General features: G+C 45.1%; 1 protein-coding gene across 1 annotated transcript; it reads left to right on the top strand.

Moving 5' to 3' along the window:
- The first annotated feature begins 2,490 nt into the window (after positions 1-2,490).
- Positions 2,491-9,173, top strand: RAB33B (RAB33B, member RAS oncogene family). Its single transcript, XM_015861072.2, has 3 exons — positions 2,491-2,588; positions 2,673-3,217; positions 6,043-9,173. Exons 2-3 carry the CDS (start codon positions 2,975-2,977, stop codon positions 6,484-6,486), a joined length of 687 nt encoding a protein of 228 aa, XP_015716558.1. The 5' UTR covers positions 2,491-2,588; positions 2,673-2,974; the 3' UTR covers positions 6,487-9,173.
- Positions 9,174-15,575: the final 6,402 nt, after the last annotated feature.

Here is a 15,575-nt window from a genome sequence, read left to right on the forward strand (position 1 = left end):
TGGGCTAAAACTTCCTGACGCTGCTCTCTGTGGTAGAGTAGCAGCACAGGCTGCCCTGTGAGCCCCATCCTGTGTCTGCAGCAGCTCCAACACAGAGGGACTGGCCTCTGCCCTGACATCTCAGTTCCCCAAAACTCTGAACTGAAATACAGAAGGCAAATCAGGATAGAGGGAACATGATTTATAGCTCCCGTCGTGTTTTGCCTTTAATAAACTAAGGATGGGTACACAGAATGCACACCTACCATGTGAATAATGTATGCCAACCTAAATTCACCCTTTCACAAAACCCTGAAAGAGAAGGGAAGGGGGCGGAGGGGTGGAGAAAAACCCTTGTGTTTCAGATCTGTTAAAACTGAGGAAGCAAAGCAATCTGCATGTGGGGCTGTGAGTCAGACAGCTCAAGGCATGGGCTGCTGCTGAATGTTGAGACATGGGGAAAGACAGACTGACACCCCTGGAATAAACATGTATGGGAACTGTAATGAGTGAGTAAACTGACTGTTTTCAGAATCCCCCTTCCTTGGGCTTCTCTATAGCTGCAGATCCCTTGGGCTCTTGTACATCAACTCACTGAACTCATCTGAAAGGCATAATTAAAAATCCTTGTCCTTTTGAAAGAAGACAAAAGCTTTTCCAAATGCTTATATAGCAAGAAGCAATTTTTAAAGTATTCTGTTACTATAATTGAATTCAACTTGATTTGTCAGTCCTCAAACATACAGAAAGCAGCATCCAGAAATAGTCAGTGCTGGCTGAAACGTAATAATCTCATCAATGTTTCTATCACTATGTACAGAGCACAAGTGATGAAACATCCAGCGCTGTGCTGAAATAGCTTGCACAAAAGTGACTTAAGCTCATGAGATTCCCAAGATGTTACTGTATCAACCATCATTTTCTAACCCACCGCTAACTACAGAGGTCTGACCTTGCAGTCCATCTTTTCACAGCTGAGGGACCTCCAAGGAACTGTACATTCATTCTCCTGTTAAAAACTTTGCAAATAATTGAGTTTCTTTGGCACTTGTCAGGCTTTACTGTTGTAAGGTGGAATGATACAAAGATGGTAACAGACATTCAAAAGGTTATTTTAAAGGAAAAACTCACCAATATGGATGCCTTTGCTGGGAAAAACTGAGGCAATCTCCACCAGGGAGTGATCTCCAAGAGATACTGCCTCAGTAGTGGTCAGCCCTTAAATGAGGTCTAGAAGAGGTGGAGCCAAGTTCCACCCCTCCCAGGAGCACAGCTAAATTACTCTCACCTGTGCTCCCACAGCTGACCCAACACTTGACTCAGCTGATTAATCAGAGGTTCAGGCTGTGATCACCAATTTCCCATACAACTGATTTGCTTGTTTGTTTGCTTTGCTTTTCCTCCAGAATAACTCTTGTGCATTTGTTGTGCTAAGATGCTTCTCTTTCACAGTGACAAGGTACTACAGAAGATGCTGGAGTCCCATTCAAACGCTGGTGTGAATACACTCTACAAAGAAAGGTGGAAAGCAGTTTCATCAAGTACTTCTTTCACCCTTGGTTGACTTCACTCTTGTTTGGACTCAACTGTCATATGACAATATTTCCTTCTTTTATTTCTGGATGCAAACAGCAAGCGTGACTTTGTTCTGCATAGCCCTGGCTTTGCCATAGGGAAATTGTCTGTGTAAGAGCTGCATGGATTGATCTAATGATCCTTCAAGCTATTTGGTGTGTTTGGATGCAGCCAAGCTGGCACTGTCTCACCATTTTCATACTAAAACAACACATTACTGCTTTCCCATGGCTTTGTGCACCCAGAATTCAGCAGGCTGCTAACTTAAAGCGGTTGTTCACACCAATTACTCCTGGTGTAAACTATTTTTGTATTGCTCAGGCTATAACTGATAGAAACCTGACTCTTCCTCAAGTGGAGCGGCTGCCAGCTGGGTTTAATGGCGTGCACTGAAGGGTGTGTGGGTGGGAGAAGTTCTGACCTTTAGTGTGTGTGGCACACACAGGCCAGCAGGAGCAGAGGTGAGGCCACATCTCAGGTATTGTGTTGAGTTTTGGTCTCCTCACTACAAGATATCGAGGCCCTGGAATGTGTCCAGAAAACAAAACTGAGGGGGGATCTGGAGCACAAGTCTTATGAGGAGCGGCTCAGGGAGCTGGGATTGTTTAGCCTGGAGAAGAGGAGGCTCAGGGGAAACCTTATTGCTCTCTATAACTTCCCAAAGGGAGGATGTGATGAGGAGGGGCTTGGCCTCTTCTCCCGGGAAACAAACAGGACCTGAGCAAGTTGTACCAGAGGAGGTTTGGATTAGACATAAAGAAGTTCTTCTCTCAGAGAGTGGTCAGGCACTGGAATGGCTGCTGTATGGGAAACTGGTGATCACTGCCTGAACCTCTGAGTAACCAGCTGAGGCAAGTGCTGGGTCAGCTGTGGGAGCGCAGGTGAGGGTGTGCTCTGGGAAGGGTGGAGCTTGGCTCCACCTCTTCTAGGCTTCATTTAAGGGCTGACCACCACTAAGGCAGCATCTCTTGGAGATTGCTTCTCTGTGAAGATTTCCTCAGTGTTTTCTAGCCAGATTGAAGGCTTCTATATTGGTGAGTTTTTCCTGTAGATAACCTTTTGGATGTTTATCACTATCCTTGTGTTATTACCACCTTTGTATTATTTTCACCTTACAGCTGCCTAGGGAGGTGGTGGAGTCACAGTGTTCAAGAGGTATCTGGCTGAGGAGCTACAAGAGATAGTTCAGCAGCTTGTGGTAGCAACAGCGATGCGAGGACATTCGGATGGATGATCTATTCGGTCCTTCCCAACCTTGCAGCTCTACGATTCACCTACAGCTCGGAGGGGCAGCAGCAGTGACCCCACTCCGCACAGCTCTCGCGATACGCTCCCGTGTGGGCGGAGCGAGGTGAGGGGAGGCCGGGCTGCCGCGTATCGCTCCGTGTCCCCGAGCAGCTCCGCCCGTGAGGCGGCGGCGATGGCGGCCGATCTGGAGTCCTCGCTGGAGCTGAGCTTGACGAGCAGCGGCTCGGTGCCGGGCTGCGGGCTGCCTCCCGCCCGCTCCCGCATCTTCAAGATCATCGTCATCGGAGACTCCAACGTGGGCAAGACGTGTCTCACGTACCGCTTCTGCGCCGGCCGCTTCCCGCAGTGCACCGAGGCCACCATCGGCGTGGACTTCCGCGAGCGCGCCGTCATCATAGACGGGGAGCGCATCAAGGTAGCGGGCAGCCAGCGGTCACCGGGCCGGGAGGTGCTCGGGGACCGAGCGGACGTGGCGCTGAGGGACGGGGTAGGCGGATGGTTGGGCTGTGTGAGCGTAGAGATGTGCCCAGCATTAGCGATCCAGCGCTCTGCTTCCAGGGTCGTATTTACGGAGCGTTAAAAACGCGCCCGCTCGGCCCGGTGGTTGCAGAAAGGCCGGCTGTGCTGTTTGCAGCTTGAACCACTAGTTGCTTCCGAACGCGCTGTGGTTGCTGGCAGGAATGTGTTTTGAAGCAGAACTCCCTCCTGCTTCTGCTTGACGGTTCGTTTCCGCGGGCAGATATTCTGAGCCGTGCAGTAAGAGGGACCAGCAGCAGTCACGGGGCTGTGCCATCACCGGGTGATTACAGCTGACAGTCAGCTGAAAGCTGTTGTTCTTCACCACTTTCTTACTGGTTAAAGACGTTGTGGGAGGCCTGTCACAGCCCTGCGCCTCTTCTCGTGTGCTTTTTCCACCCCATGGCCTTTCTAACCAAAAAGGAAATACAAATGAGCGCCTCTGTTCCTCCTTTCTTTTATAAAATGGTTGAATAATGCTTCTTCGGCTCCTAGCCTCCATTCTGCACTCTGCTCTGTTACTGCCCATAACAAAAGAGAGAACCTCTGAAGAGAGATCTTCCTGTCAGCACCGTCTTATAGCCTGGCGTTGTCAGCAGCTCTGGCTGATGCAGAGCAGTGACTAAGAACCAGTCCCATCTGCAGTGCTGAGATGCTTCCCTTGGGGTATCGCGCCCTTTTGTGATGTAAGCTGGCATGGCTGGCTTTGCTGCCTTTGGAGCACTGCCTGTTGAATATGCCAGTTCCAAGTGAGGGAGGTGGAGAACTGAGGCAGATGCTTTTCCGATGCCTGGTTTTCCAGGAGGTTTTGTTTCAGCTGGGAAAGGAATACACTTGATCATTGTGGCCAGAACTGAAGCCATTAGGAGGATGCTACGTGCCATCAGGCCCCACTTCTTGTTTTCTGCCTCCTCCCCTCTCCCCATCCCCACCTTTCTTGCTCGCAGCATCTCTCCGGCAATGCCTGTTGAGCCAGGAAACAGAGACGCCAAGGTGAACCCATTGCTGTCATTCTCATTGTGCCCTGAAGGGCCTGCTGAGTAGAAGGATTTTTCCTCTCGCTTTGAAGGAGAGTGTAAGTCAGTGTCTTCTCATTCCCTCTTCTCCCTTCCCCCATCCTGCTGGATGGTCACTCCATGCTGCTACAGAACAGAGAAGCATTTCCCTTGCAGCTGGGAAAATGCTGCGTCACTGGCAGTATTACAAGCACAGTCCATCTCGCTGGGGGTCTCCCATGCATGTTTTTTTACAATTCCAAGACACATCCAAGAGATGAATGTGTTCTTCTGTAGCTGATGCAGCAGGCTGACAGCTGCAAATGAAACACTGGGAACCAGATACGAGGAATAGATGAAATTGTTCAACAAACGTTGCGTCCTACATTTTCCTCCTCCTAAATTGACCTTAGCACTGAAAATCGATGAGAACAGTGACATCATTCTTTAGTGACCTACATAAGATGAGCAAAGGATGCACATCAAATTCAAAGACAAGAGTCCAAAAATCATGTTCTACCCCTCTGAGCCATTGACGGGTGTTTGTGTTTGGGGTTTTTTCCTCTTCTTTTTTTTTCCCAGCTTGTGAAAGAAGACGTGCTTTATAGTGTTCTGTTTCTATTAAGGGAGAGAGAGATGCTGTGGGAGTCCTTGCTCACAAAGCAACCCTTCTTGGATCCACAAAGAAGAGTCAGAAGGCAGGAGGTGGTAGTTGCTTTGACATATTTAAATGCTGCCTGTGTTTCCAAGGGAGCACGACAGGGTGATTCCGTCTCCAATTTTTATTAGTTGGAATCATTCTGTTAAAGCCAGATTTTCAAATGCCGCGTCTTAAAGAGCTACTATAAAAAGCATCTTTCCTTCCCTAATGATGGATGATAAATAATAACGAAAGAAGAAAGCTGCGGGTGGATCTGTGCTTCCCTGAAGTGTGACCAACTTCTGCTCTCTGAGTGAGGTGGGGAAAGAAGCGTAACCTCAGCTTCTGCAGCTGCCTGGGGAAACCAGCTGCCTTTCTGTGTTAGATTTGATCAAACAATTAGATATTGTGATCCCTGAGCATCATGTTGTCTGTCTATAAGCCCGACCTCCCTCCGTGCTTTTTTTTCTTACTCTTGAATTTGTCTTATTTCAAATTAATGTTTTTTTCCGTGAGTCTCCCACCTATACTGCATTCTGTAAGGGCATAGAACTGGAATTCACTCTCAGCTGGGTATGTGAGGGCATCTTGCTTAAATGTAAGTGACTCTCTTTAATCTGTTTGTGTGGGCTGTCTTTGTAGGTGACAGAGATGAAGAAAATGGGGTATAGAACAGAACACAGTTGACAAAGGATAAATATTTACTATACAGAGAGGTATACTGCAGCTACTGTTGCCTTCAGTAAGGAGCTGGGGTGCCTCGCTTTGGCTTTCTTTGTGATCTCAGTGACTCCTTTAGAAGCACTGTTTGGATCTTTGTAAGCCTGAGGATCAGAAGCTGCAAATAACTGGACTAAAGCACAGAGGCTGAGCTGTTTCTTTGTCCAGTTTATTTTGCTGTCGTTGTTCGTGCACGATGGGTGTTGTTCCTTTTAGGGACTCTACCACTTTGGCACAAACTTTGCAGTATGAATGATTCCTAAGAGTGACTTTCTGTGATCTCCGTACTTTCCTACTGTGGGTAGCACGTGTTACTTTCCAATGTGAGTAGTAAAACATTTTCCTCTCTCTTTACCCTTCTCTTTTCAGATCCAGCTATGGGATACGGCAGGCCAGGAGCGCTTCAGGAAGAGTATGGTGCAGCACTATTACAGGAACGTACACGCTGTGGTGTTTGTGTATGATATGACAAACATTGCCAGTTTCCATAGTCTGCCGTCGTGGATAGAGGAATGCAAACAGCACCTCCTTACCAACGATATCCCACGGATTCTTGTTGGAAATAAATGTGACCTGAGGAATGCTATTCAGGTACCTACGGACTTGGCCCAGAAGTTTGCTGACACCCACAGCATGCCGTTATTTGAAACCTCTGCCAAAAACCCCAATGACAATGACCACGTGGAGGCCATATTTATGACACTGGCTCACAAGCTTAAAAGTCACAAGCCATTAATGCTAAGTCAACCCCCAGATCGTGATCAAATACACCTAAAGCCTGAACCGAAACCCTCCATGACCTGCTGGTGTTAAATTTCGCTATTTATTAGCTGCCACCTTGTCCTTATGGTCTTGGCATAGAACAAGGGTTTGGTAGCGATTATAGCAAATCCCTTTGGCACTTTACTGTGTTGTTGTTGTTTTTTTATCTGGTGTAGATATGCCCATCTCATTTTCTTGCACTTTGTTATTCTCCTTTCTGAATTACTGAAGTTTCACTATAAATATGCAGGAAAGTAACCTTTCAAATGAAGACTTAACAAAGCAATTCTGTTTGAGCTCTGGCTCTCTGAGGTTGATTTTATCACTCATGGCAAAGTTATAAATAATAAGACAGTTTGCTAATGTGTTTGGCTGCTACCTGCATTGGGATAATGTAGGAGAAAAAGTATCTTGGGACAGCCAGATAACTTGACGTGCAGATGAGCGGGTGGGGAGATTTTTGATGTCTGAAGGAGGATTGGTGCCTGCTGGCAAACTGAGAAGTGAGGGCCTGTTTATTTAAAAAGCAGACAAGACCATCAGATTCAGTTTGAGCCATCAGTGTAAGTACAAACTGCTGGCGCTGGTGGCCTGTCACTCTGTGGTAAACTTTGCTTCTCTGTGGCAGTCATGGGAGCATTGACCAACTCGTCCCCACCTCTAGGCGATTATTTGGTACATAAGACTTCAATAATTTGTTACAATTAATCTTAAGACTAATCAGTCCTTCCTATGGGAAGTCCTGTAGCATGGGATATGGGGGAAGAACTGGGGCTAGGAGGGCTAGGACTATCTTCAGCCTCTTTGACCTTACTGAGATTTAAAGGTTCAGTGAAGTTTGGCTTCTAAATGGGCTGTATTTGAGTTGAGTGAGTGAGGATAAGTGAAAACACTTAAAGTAGAAATAGGAGTACATTTATCAGAAGCATGCTGGGATTTTCAAAGATGCAGCTTTCAGACGATGCTCGTGCTGATAAATGCTTTATAAATGTCTTGATAAAGACAGCTTTTTACAAGACAACATGATGACTTGCTATAGGGACAAGAACACCTAGGACAGAACCTTACTTCAGGTGCCCCTTTTGATGTACAAAGTTGTGCCTTATTTATTGAAAACATTGAGGCTGCTGTACTACAAGGAGCTGCGTTGTCCTGTGCTATGATCTTATGAGGGCTGCTGTGCAAAGGAACGACTGGACTCTGTATCAGAAGGTTGATAGGGTTTTATCATTGTGCAAGCAAATCAGCCATTGACAGGATAGGGAATATCGGATTTCCTTTAAACAGCTGTAAAGGCAAAAATTAGCTCTTGAAATAGGGAGGTAAATGTGCCAAATAACGTGTTACAGATGTTGGTCATGGCTGTAAGCTGTGCTTCCATGGCATTGCACATGCAAGTTAGTAATTGCTCCTCTAGAACCATCTGCACGTTGCAACCATTTGTTCTGTTCTTTGAAGGTCAAAGGCCATAACATATAGTTGCATATAGTTACATAAAGTGAAACGTAATCCTTAGATTTCAATCTATGACTTCCTAAGCCGTGGTCAGACAGTATTTTCTGGCTTTTTGTTTTTGAAGGGAATTTAATTAAAACTGAAGGTGTTTGAATTGCAATGTGAAATGTGTTGCGTTGGCCGGAAATATAAAGCCCAGTTTAGAAGCTGCCAGCCCAGTGAGGGTTAGAAAGAAATTACTGAAATGAAGTAGCTAGTATAAGTGAGCAATGGAAATCACTAAGGTGGCATTGAATTGCAAGTTACATCGATAAAAGGAGAAATGCATTGACTGTCTTTTCTAGATGTAGAAAAGCATTCAACATGGCCTAATACGATGAGGGTGTTTAAAAAGAGACTAAACAGAAAATATGATTCTAGTCCAAAAGAAGCTGCTACAGCTCTGACAGTAACGTCGTTAATACACCATGTGATAAAGGGAACTTTAGTGTTTGCTCTGAACCTTATGTGACTGGGCTTACAGTCCTTTCAGAAGCAATCAGCTTTTTGAAACAAGCATCCTTAATGGTTTTTGTTTTGTTGTTGTTTTTTTGGAAAAGGATTGATCCGAAAGTTATATGTGTAGTAGTATAGATAAACAGTTTGTTACATACATCCTGAGAAGATCCATCTTAACAAGCTGTGTCATAGTAAGTGCGTCAGCAAACATTCTGTTGTTGTCTTTTTTGTTTTAATTAAATCGATCAAAGCAAATCGCACAGAATGAAGCATTTCAAAGTCAGGTTAGGGTCTGAGGTAAGGAAACAATGTAGATAGTGTAGCTAATGTTGATATTGGGAAGTTGCAGATCTGTGAAGCTTTGAGGTATTCACAACCTGTACATAAGGGCCTTCACATCATTCAGATGGTGTGGAAACAAGCAATGCTTTTTGTATGTGATCTTGTTTTGAGCACACAGCATGTTTCAGTGGTTCTGCCGTGACAATAACGTGACAGTTACTTTGGGGTTCAGTGTGTGTCCTGGCTTTCAGTAGTAGTGTTCTACCCACTGAACTGATCCCAAAAGCACTGAACACTTTGTATGTGTATTTTCACCTTCCTGAATTGTAACAACATGGGATTATTTTGTATGTGTTGGGGAAGGGTAAGACACAAAGCCAGATCCCTAACAACTGGCTTTGCCGCAGACTATTATCACTTGTTTTCAGTAATTGTTCTAAGAACGGTGATAACATTTCTCTTAGTAAAACCCGTAATAAACTATGATAAAGAAGGGAGGAAAATGAGTCTGTAGTTTTTTCTATGTGTGGCTGCCAATGCATTGGAATCATGCCATAGTACTTCAACTGCTGTCAGCACTTTATAGTTTCTCAAAATTGCTTTGAGGCATCTAAATGAGCCACCTGATGGTTTGTAGCATGTTTGGGTTGTATGTGAGGTTCTAAGAGAACAGGAGCCAATGACTTCAAACTAGCAGCTACTTGCCCTTGAATGTACATCTGTGGCCTTAAGGCATCTTCGTCACACTCACAGTCCTACCTCACGTGCAGAAAGAAAAGCCCTTATCCTCACACGTGGCTGGGGCTCGGAAGACAGTCTCGCTGGCTGTATGGAAAAGCAAGTACTGGAGTCTCTTTTCTTTGGAATATACTCACAAAAAAACCACTGTTTGGAGCTTGAAGGGGGAATCGAGAGAAAGGATTTCTTTTTTCTTCCTTTTTTTTTTTTTAATTTTTTTTTTTTTTTTTTTTTGGCTGTTCAATCTGCAAGTCCAAATGAAGGCATTCATACAGCTGAATGGAGTCATCAGTGAGGCCTGTAGAGCGACACTGATAGGGAAAGAATTGGTGCTGGCTTCCACTGCCCACTTGGATTCACTGAGCTCTGCACAGCCACCAGGATACAACGTTGGAATCAAAGAGGCTCCTCATAGCATAAGGAAGGTATTGCCACAGCACAGAGAAGGGCATGTAAGAGAAGCAGAAAGGAAAAGAGAGAAAAAAAGAGGATAAAAATTTACCTTATTTTCCTCTGCAATTAATACATTTCCCTAACATAAACTGCTAAATGTATTTTCTTCTTGTTTATCATTAGTAGAATTGTGATCTGAAGATGCATTCTGAAAGCTGTGAATAGTTTGTGACATCTCTTTAAAGGCTTCAGCATTTGAATGACCAACTTCCAGCCTGAATTCTGCCTACCAATTAAATAAGTTATTCTTCTGCTCTTCCTGTCCTAAAACTGTTCTGCAGCATATTCTTTATATAATATTTTATTCTGTTGTTTTGCTGGGGGAGACCTGAAAGCAGCCTTTTGAGAGGGCTATAAGAAAGAAGGGCAGCCTGTTGCACTGGATCTGTTGTGTTAGAACATCCCCCATCTCACACTTCAAGGGAAAAGCAAGAAATGTTCATCTTTTCCACTAGGAAAGTAAAATTAGTTCCACCCAATTATGGCCTTTCACTACCTTACCTTTCCATGAAGTTTGGGTGTAATTACCTAAATAACGAGATAACTACCTGATTGAATCCAATCCAATGAGCTGTGCATCCATCGTCTTCACACCAACAAAATGATAATCATTCAAAGCTGAAGCGCTCTGTACTCCCATGGTGGAAATATAACAACTGCATAAATGGAGCACTGGCTTCATTTTAAGCTGCAGTAGCTTCAAAAAGTGAAGCATCATTAAAGCATTTGGAAAACCAAAAGAGCTCCGTCATTAGCAACAAATGGCTAATGGAAAATAACAAAACAATTCAATGCAATGGAAAGTACAGCAATGACAGCAGAGCTGCAAGATTCTGGGCTGTGGTGAGTGAGGACTTGCTCAAACACAACAGCCATAAGCACAGAAACAAAGAAAAGAAGCTGCTTACCTTCAGAAAGCCTCAGTAGGCCAGGATCTCCAGAGATACCTCTGCCATTACATGCCAGCCCTTATGTGAGGCCTGGAAAGGGGTAGGTCCTGGCTCTACCCTCCTGCTCACTCAGATACATTACACGACCCCCTGGGTTGGCACTGCCTTCCCAGCAGGTGCTCAATCACTGCTTCAAGCTGTGACAGCATTTTTGCTACAAACTTTGCATAATTACTGTGAATTTAAGAGCTACAGGACTTCAAATTCAAGTCATTCCCTCCCTCCCAAACAGTCAATTATTATTAATGATATAAAAGAGTAACAGTGAAATGTTTGTCCTATCATTTCTGAGGGAAAAAAATAAAATACTTTAATACATTCAGAGGTTGTTTTCCAATGAAGAATGGTATCTTCATGAAAAAGAAAGGGACCAGGCCATTTCTTTCTGTGACTTTTCTACAATTTTTTGACCTCCTGATTGACATTTGCACAGCTCAAGCTCTGGCACCACACAGAGATCATTTCTGTCTATTTATATATCAGTTTTGCTGCATATGGGCAGCTGTTTGTTTTAAAGTTATATGTGATCCCTGGGATCTATATATATACTCGTACCTGGGAACGGTACGAGTAATCTAAAACCAACAAACAAAAAGAAAAAAGATAAAACCCCTCCAAAAGGTTTGTTTGTAACTTAGTCTTGTTTCTTTTTTAACTCACCCTGGATTAATGAGGGCAGAGCAGTCTGAAAAAGTGAGAAAGATACAAATGGATGTGACAGAGTAGTATATTTGGGTATATAGTTTGAGTGGTATATAAAGGGACAATGGTATGCCAATGGACAGTCAACTGAATGTGGGCCAGCAGCGTGGCCAGGTGGCCAAGAAGGCCAATGGCATCCTGGCTTGTGTCAGGAATGGTGTGGTGAGCAGAACTAGGGAAGTCATCCTGCTCTCATATTCGGTACTGGTGAGGCCTCACCTCGAGTACTGTGTTCAGTTTTAAGCACCTCAGTACAGAAATAATATTGAGGTGCTGGAGCAGGTCCAGAGAAGGGCAGCAAGGCTTATGAAGGGCTTGGAGAGTATGCCCTGTGAGGAGTGACTGAAGGAACCGGGGCTGTTTAGTCTGGGGAAAAGGAAGCTGAGGGGAGACCTTATTGCTCTCTTCCAATACCTGAAAGGCACTTTCCATGAGAGAGGGGTTGGTCTCTTCTTACTGGTGACAGGACGAGGGGAAATGGCCTCAGTGCATTTCCTAACAAATTAAATAGAGTATTATGCACACATTTTGTTGAAGTCCTAAACTGAAATTTATTTACTGTAATAAAAAGGGGAAAGGGAAAAAGGGCAAAGGTAATAAAACACCATCTACCTCCCCTGGCCCCTCTGCCAGCTGCCAGAATCTCCAGGTACTTACTTGATCTGAGGGAGCTGAGGAAGACTCTATCTGACAGGGCTGAGACGCTGAGGGCTCCTCTCTCTCCTTCTATCTGCTCATCATAAGCCTCCTTTCTGTACAATTTCTTCACATTAGGTCCCAGTGTAAGACAAGTTCATAGCTCTGTGAAGCACAATCTTACAGCAAAAGAAGCCACCTGCTTCTGTGTTTGAGTGTGAAAGCAGTACATCAGCTGCCAGTTCATTTTGAAAGTAATGTTTTTTGCTGTTTTCAGTAGGAGGTATATTTACACTGTCACATTTTAACAGGGATAAACATGGACTCTAACAGTTTATGAGCTCTTTTTTAAGGAAACTTTTATCTGCTTCAGATGCCACTGACCCCTACCCCCGAAAAACAACAGAGAAGTGATGCACCAGTGTGCATAAGCATGCACAGCTCAATAGTAAATTGCAAGAGGATGGAGAGCTTCTCTGATTACAGCCTGTATTTTTAATACCCATAAGTAAGCACACATGAAAAGCTATTTAATAAAAGCAAAGAGAAAAGTAGTGAGCACAAAAAAGTGAAGCACTCGGCTGTACTTTCCCACCTCTCTGTGTCTGCAGGAAGAGCACACAATAATGAAGCAGGTGAAACGATTTGTGCAACAACTTTTCCATTCACTTAGATATTTTTAACTCACTCATAAATAGGAAGCAATAAAGGGCTCCTGGCTTCATCGGCTGAAGATTCAAATGCTGATTAAAAAAAAAATAATCGAAACCATTTGCTCATCAGAGGGTGATTTGAGTCCCTGCATGTGATTACTCATCCTCAGCAGCAGCCTGAAGCACTAACTTGAGTGCCAAGCTAGAGCTGAGTCACTGAGATGCTGCTGTCAGAAAGCACAGTGCTGGCAGCTCCTGTGACTGGCATGCGAGTCTTGCAGTGAGAGGAACCTTTGAATCCGAGTGGTGTCCAGTTATATCAGTGAAGCTTTAAACTGGCTATAGAGAAAAATACATACATATCTAACACCTTCCTACTTCTAAGTGCAGGCCATCACCACTCTCTGTCCCCAGGACATCTCTTCATATTGTTAACTACTCCTCCTGTGCTTTCCCATCTCCTTTGAGGCTCTCTTTGGCAGCTACCACTACATTTGCCTCCTTGATTAACATTCCAGTTACAACTTCTGCTCAGCTAACAACCTGACAAGCAGCAAAAGTTGGGGGGGGGAGCAAATGCCAAGTTCATTGCTCCTGGAGGTGCTGTGGACGGTGCCTGCACACTGAATAGTGTCCCACAGCTGCCAACCGGGGGGTGGGAGGCACTGCCAGGCTCTGGGGGGAATACGATGCAAATGTGGAGCACCTACTAAATATAGCACTGGAAGCCACAAGTGTGAATACATTTTCTGCACTGCTGCCCAATGAGAGAAACCGACATTAAACTGAGGTACAGTTTCCGCTCGTTTCCACAGCGCAGTTGTTTCTCCCTCTGTTGAAGGAATTGTTGCCATCGTGCAGCCATGAGGGATACAAAGTGTCTCTATGCTGTTATAGCCACTCTGCAGTTCCACCACTATAAGGACAGCAAAACCGATTTGCAAGACACAGACACAGGCACTGGGGGTTGTGCAGCAGCTGCTGAACCAACTAGGCATGTTTCTGGTTAGAAATGGCACAGAGCACGCTCCTCTTCTACACTCCTACTTCAGTATGCACTGATAGGGAGATTCCTAGGGTTCCTTGGCGGGTCTCCTTGTCTCTGAGCGCCACTGTTGCTGCTTCCATGCTCCAGGCCTGCACACGGTTCAGATATGTCCTATCTCACAGTATAAGGCAATGTTAAAGAGCAGTATCTGTGGTGGGACTGCAGCTTTCACCCAGACACGGTGCAGTGGCTGAGCAGCGCCTTTCAGCAACAAACTGCTTCCAGCAAGCTGCTCCTCCGAAGGCAAAATCTGTGTCAGAACACAGAGAATCAAAGCCAAGCTGGTTGTAAGTATCAGCAATCACACGAACCTCCCGGGGAGCCTTGCTTTCTTTTAATCTACAAGAACAGCAGTTTATGCTAATCAAAGGAGAAAAACAATTTGTTGCAGGCTGTCAGGAGCAATACCAGCACTGTCTGAGGGTGGGAACGCACTCACACTCACTGCTTTGGTGTTTGCTGCACTAAAACAGAGAAGAGATGGCACCACTTCCCTCTTCACACTAAGGATTACTATGTTAGAAACAAATGATGTAAAACAACACAGCAACATACAGCCAGGTAGAAGCTCAAAGTGGACTCTAATGGGCTGATTACCTGCACTTAGCAGGCCCGGCCACTGAGACTTTGGGTGCACCTGGGTGCCAAGGGAAACACAGCAGGGTGCCAACTTCTGTCAGAAATGCTTCAACATGCAGCTTAGGGTTTAGAATCATAGAATAGCTCAGGCTGGAAAAGACTTTAGAGATCACCAGGCCCAACCACAACCTAACCATAGTACCCTAACTCTAACAACCCTCCTCTAAATTGTGTCCCTGAGCACCACATCCAGTTTTTAAAAACATCCAACTCCCTGAGGAGCCTATTCCAGTGCTTAACAACCCTTTCTGTAAAGAAGTTTGTCCTGATATCTGGCCTAGACTTACCCTGGTGCAACTTGAGGCCATTTCTTTTCATCCAGTAAGCACAGACCAGCCCTGCTCTCACTGTAAGCACCTTTCAGATACTGGAAGAGAGCAGTAAGGTCTTCCCCCCTCAGCCTCCTTTTCCTCAGACTAAACAGCCCCAGTTTCATTGAGGTTTCTGGGTTCTTTTCCTAGAATTAGAAAGAAGGCTTCAGTCTCTAGAAAAACAAAGAAAGCTGGGAACAATCTAACTCCCTCACCTGTTAGGAAAGGGAAAGGCACCTCTATCCTTCCTCTCTCCTTCCTGGAGCTACAGTGCAGGCATGACTCGCCCTTCCAGTAAGTGTGCTTGCCCAGGAGGTGAACCTGCCCAGTCCCGCTCAGCCAGAGGTGCTGGGTAACATGTGCTGTTGGATTGGCAACCTGCTGCATGTTCAAAGCCTGCAGACATTAAGTGCTGCAGATGCTTCTTGGCCTACCTGAAGTGAACCCTAAAGCGCAGGTGGGAATCTATGCTCCTCAGGGCTGGAAGAAGTCGACTGGAAGCTGTGAGTCATTCCAAGGCAGCACTTACACCCAGGTCTGTAAAAGAGTTCAGCAGAACACTTTATACTTTCAGTCTCCAAAGCTGAAGTAGGTAAGTTACTCCGTATGAGGAGCTGCTGTAACTAAGCCCCTATCAACCCAGCATTATCGTTCACAAACAAATTGAATTGCCCCCAGGCATGAACACACCCAGAGCCCTGTTATGATGGAGACATCAGACTGGCACTGCAAGGCTTCATGCTGTTGATGTGACCTGTCCCATCCCTACCAGAGA

This window comes from Coturnix japonica, chromosome 4 (assembly GCF_001577835.2).
Source record: "Coturnix japonica isolate 7356 chromosome 4, Coturnix japonica 2.1, whole genome shotgun sequence".
In the NCBI taxonomy this organism is placed as follows: Eukaryota; Metazoa; Chordata; class Aves; order Galliformes; family Phasianidae; genus Coturnix; species Coturnix japonica.

Coding starts and splice junctions, on each gene's coding strand:
- RAB33B (XM_015861072.2), top strand. CDS start 2,975: ATGGCGGCCGATCTGGAGTCCTCGCTGGAGCTGAGCTTGACGAGCAGC. Junction 3,218..6,042: donor TAGACGGGGAGCGCATCAAG/GTAGCGGGCAGC, acceptor TTCTCTTTTCAG/ATCCAGCTATGGGATACGGC.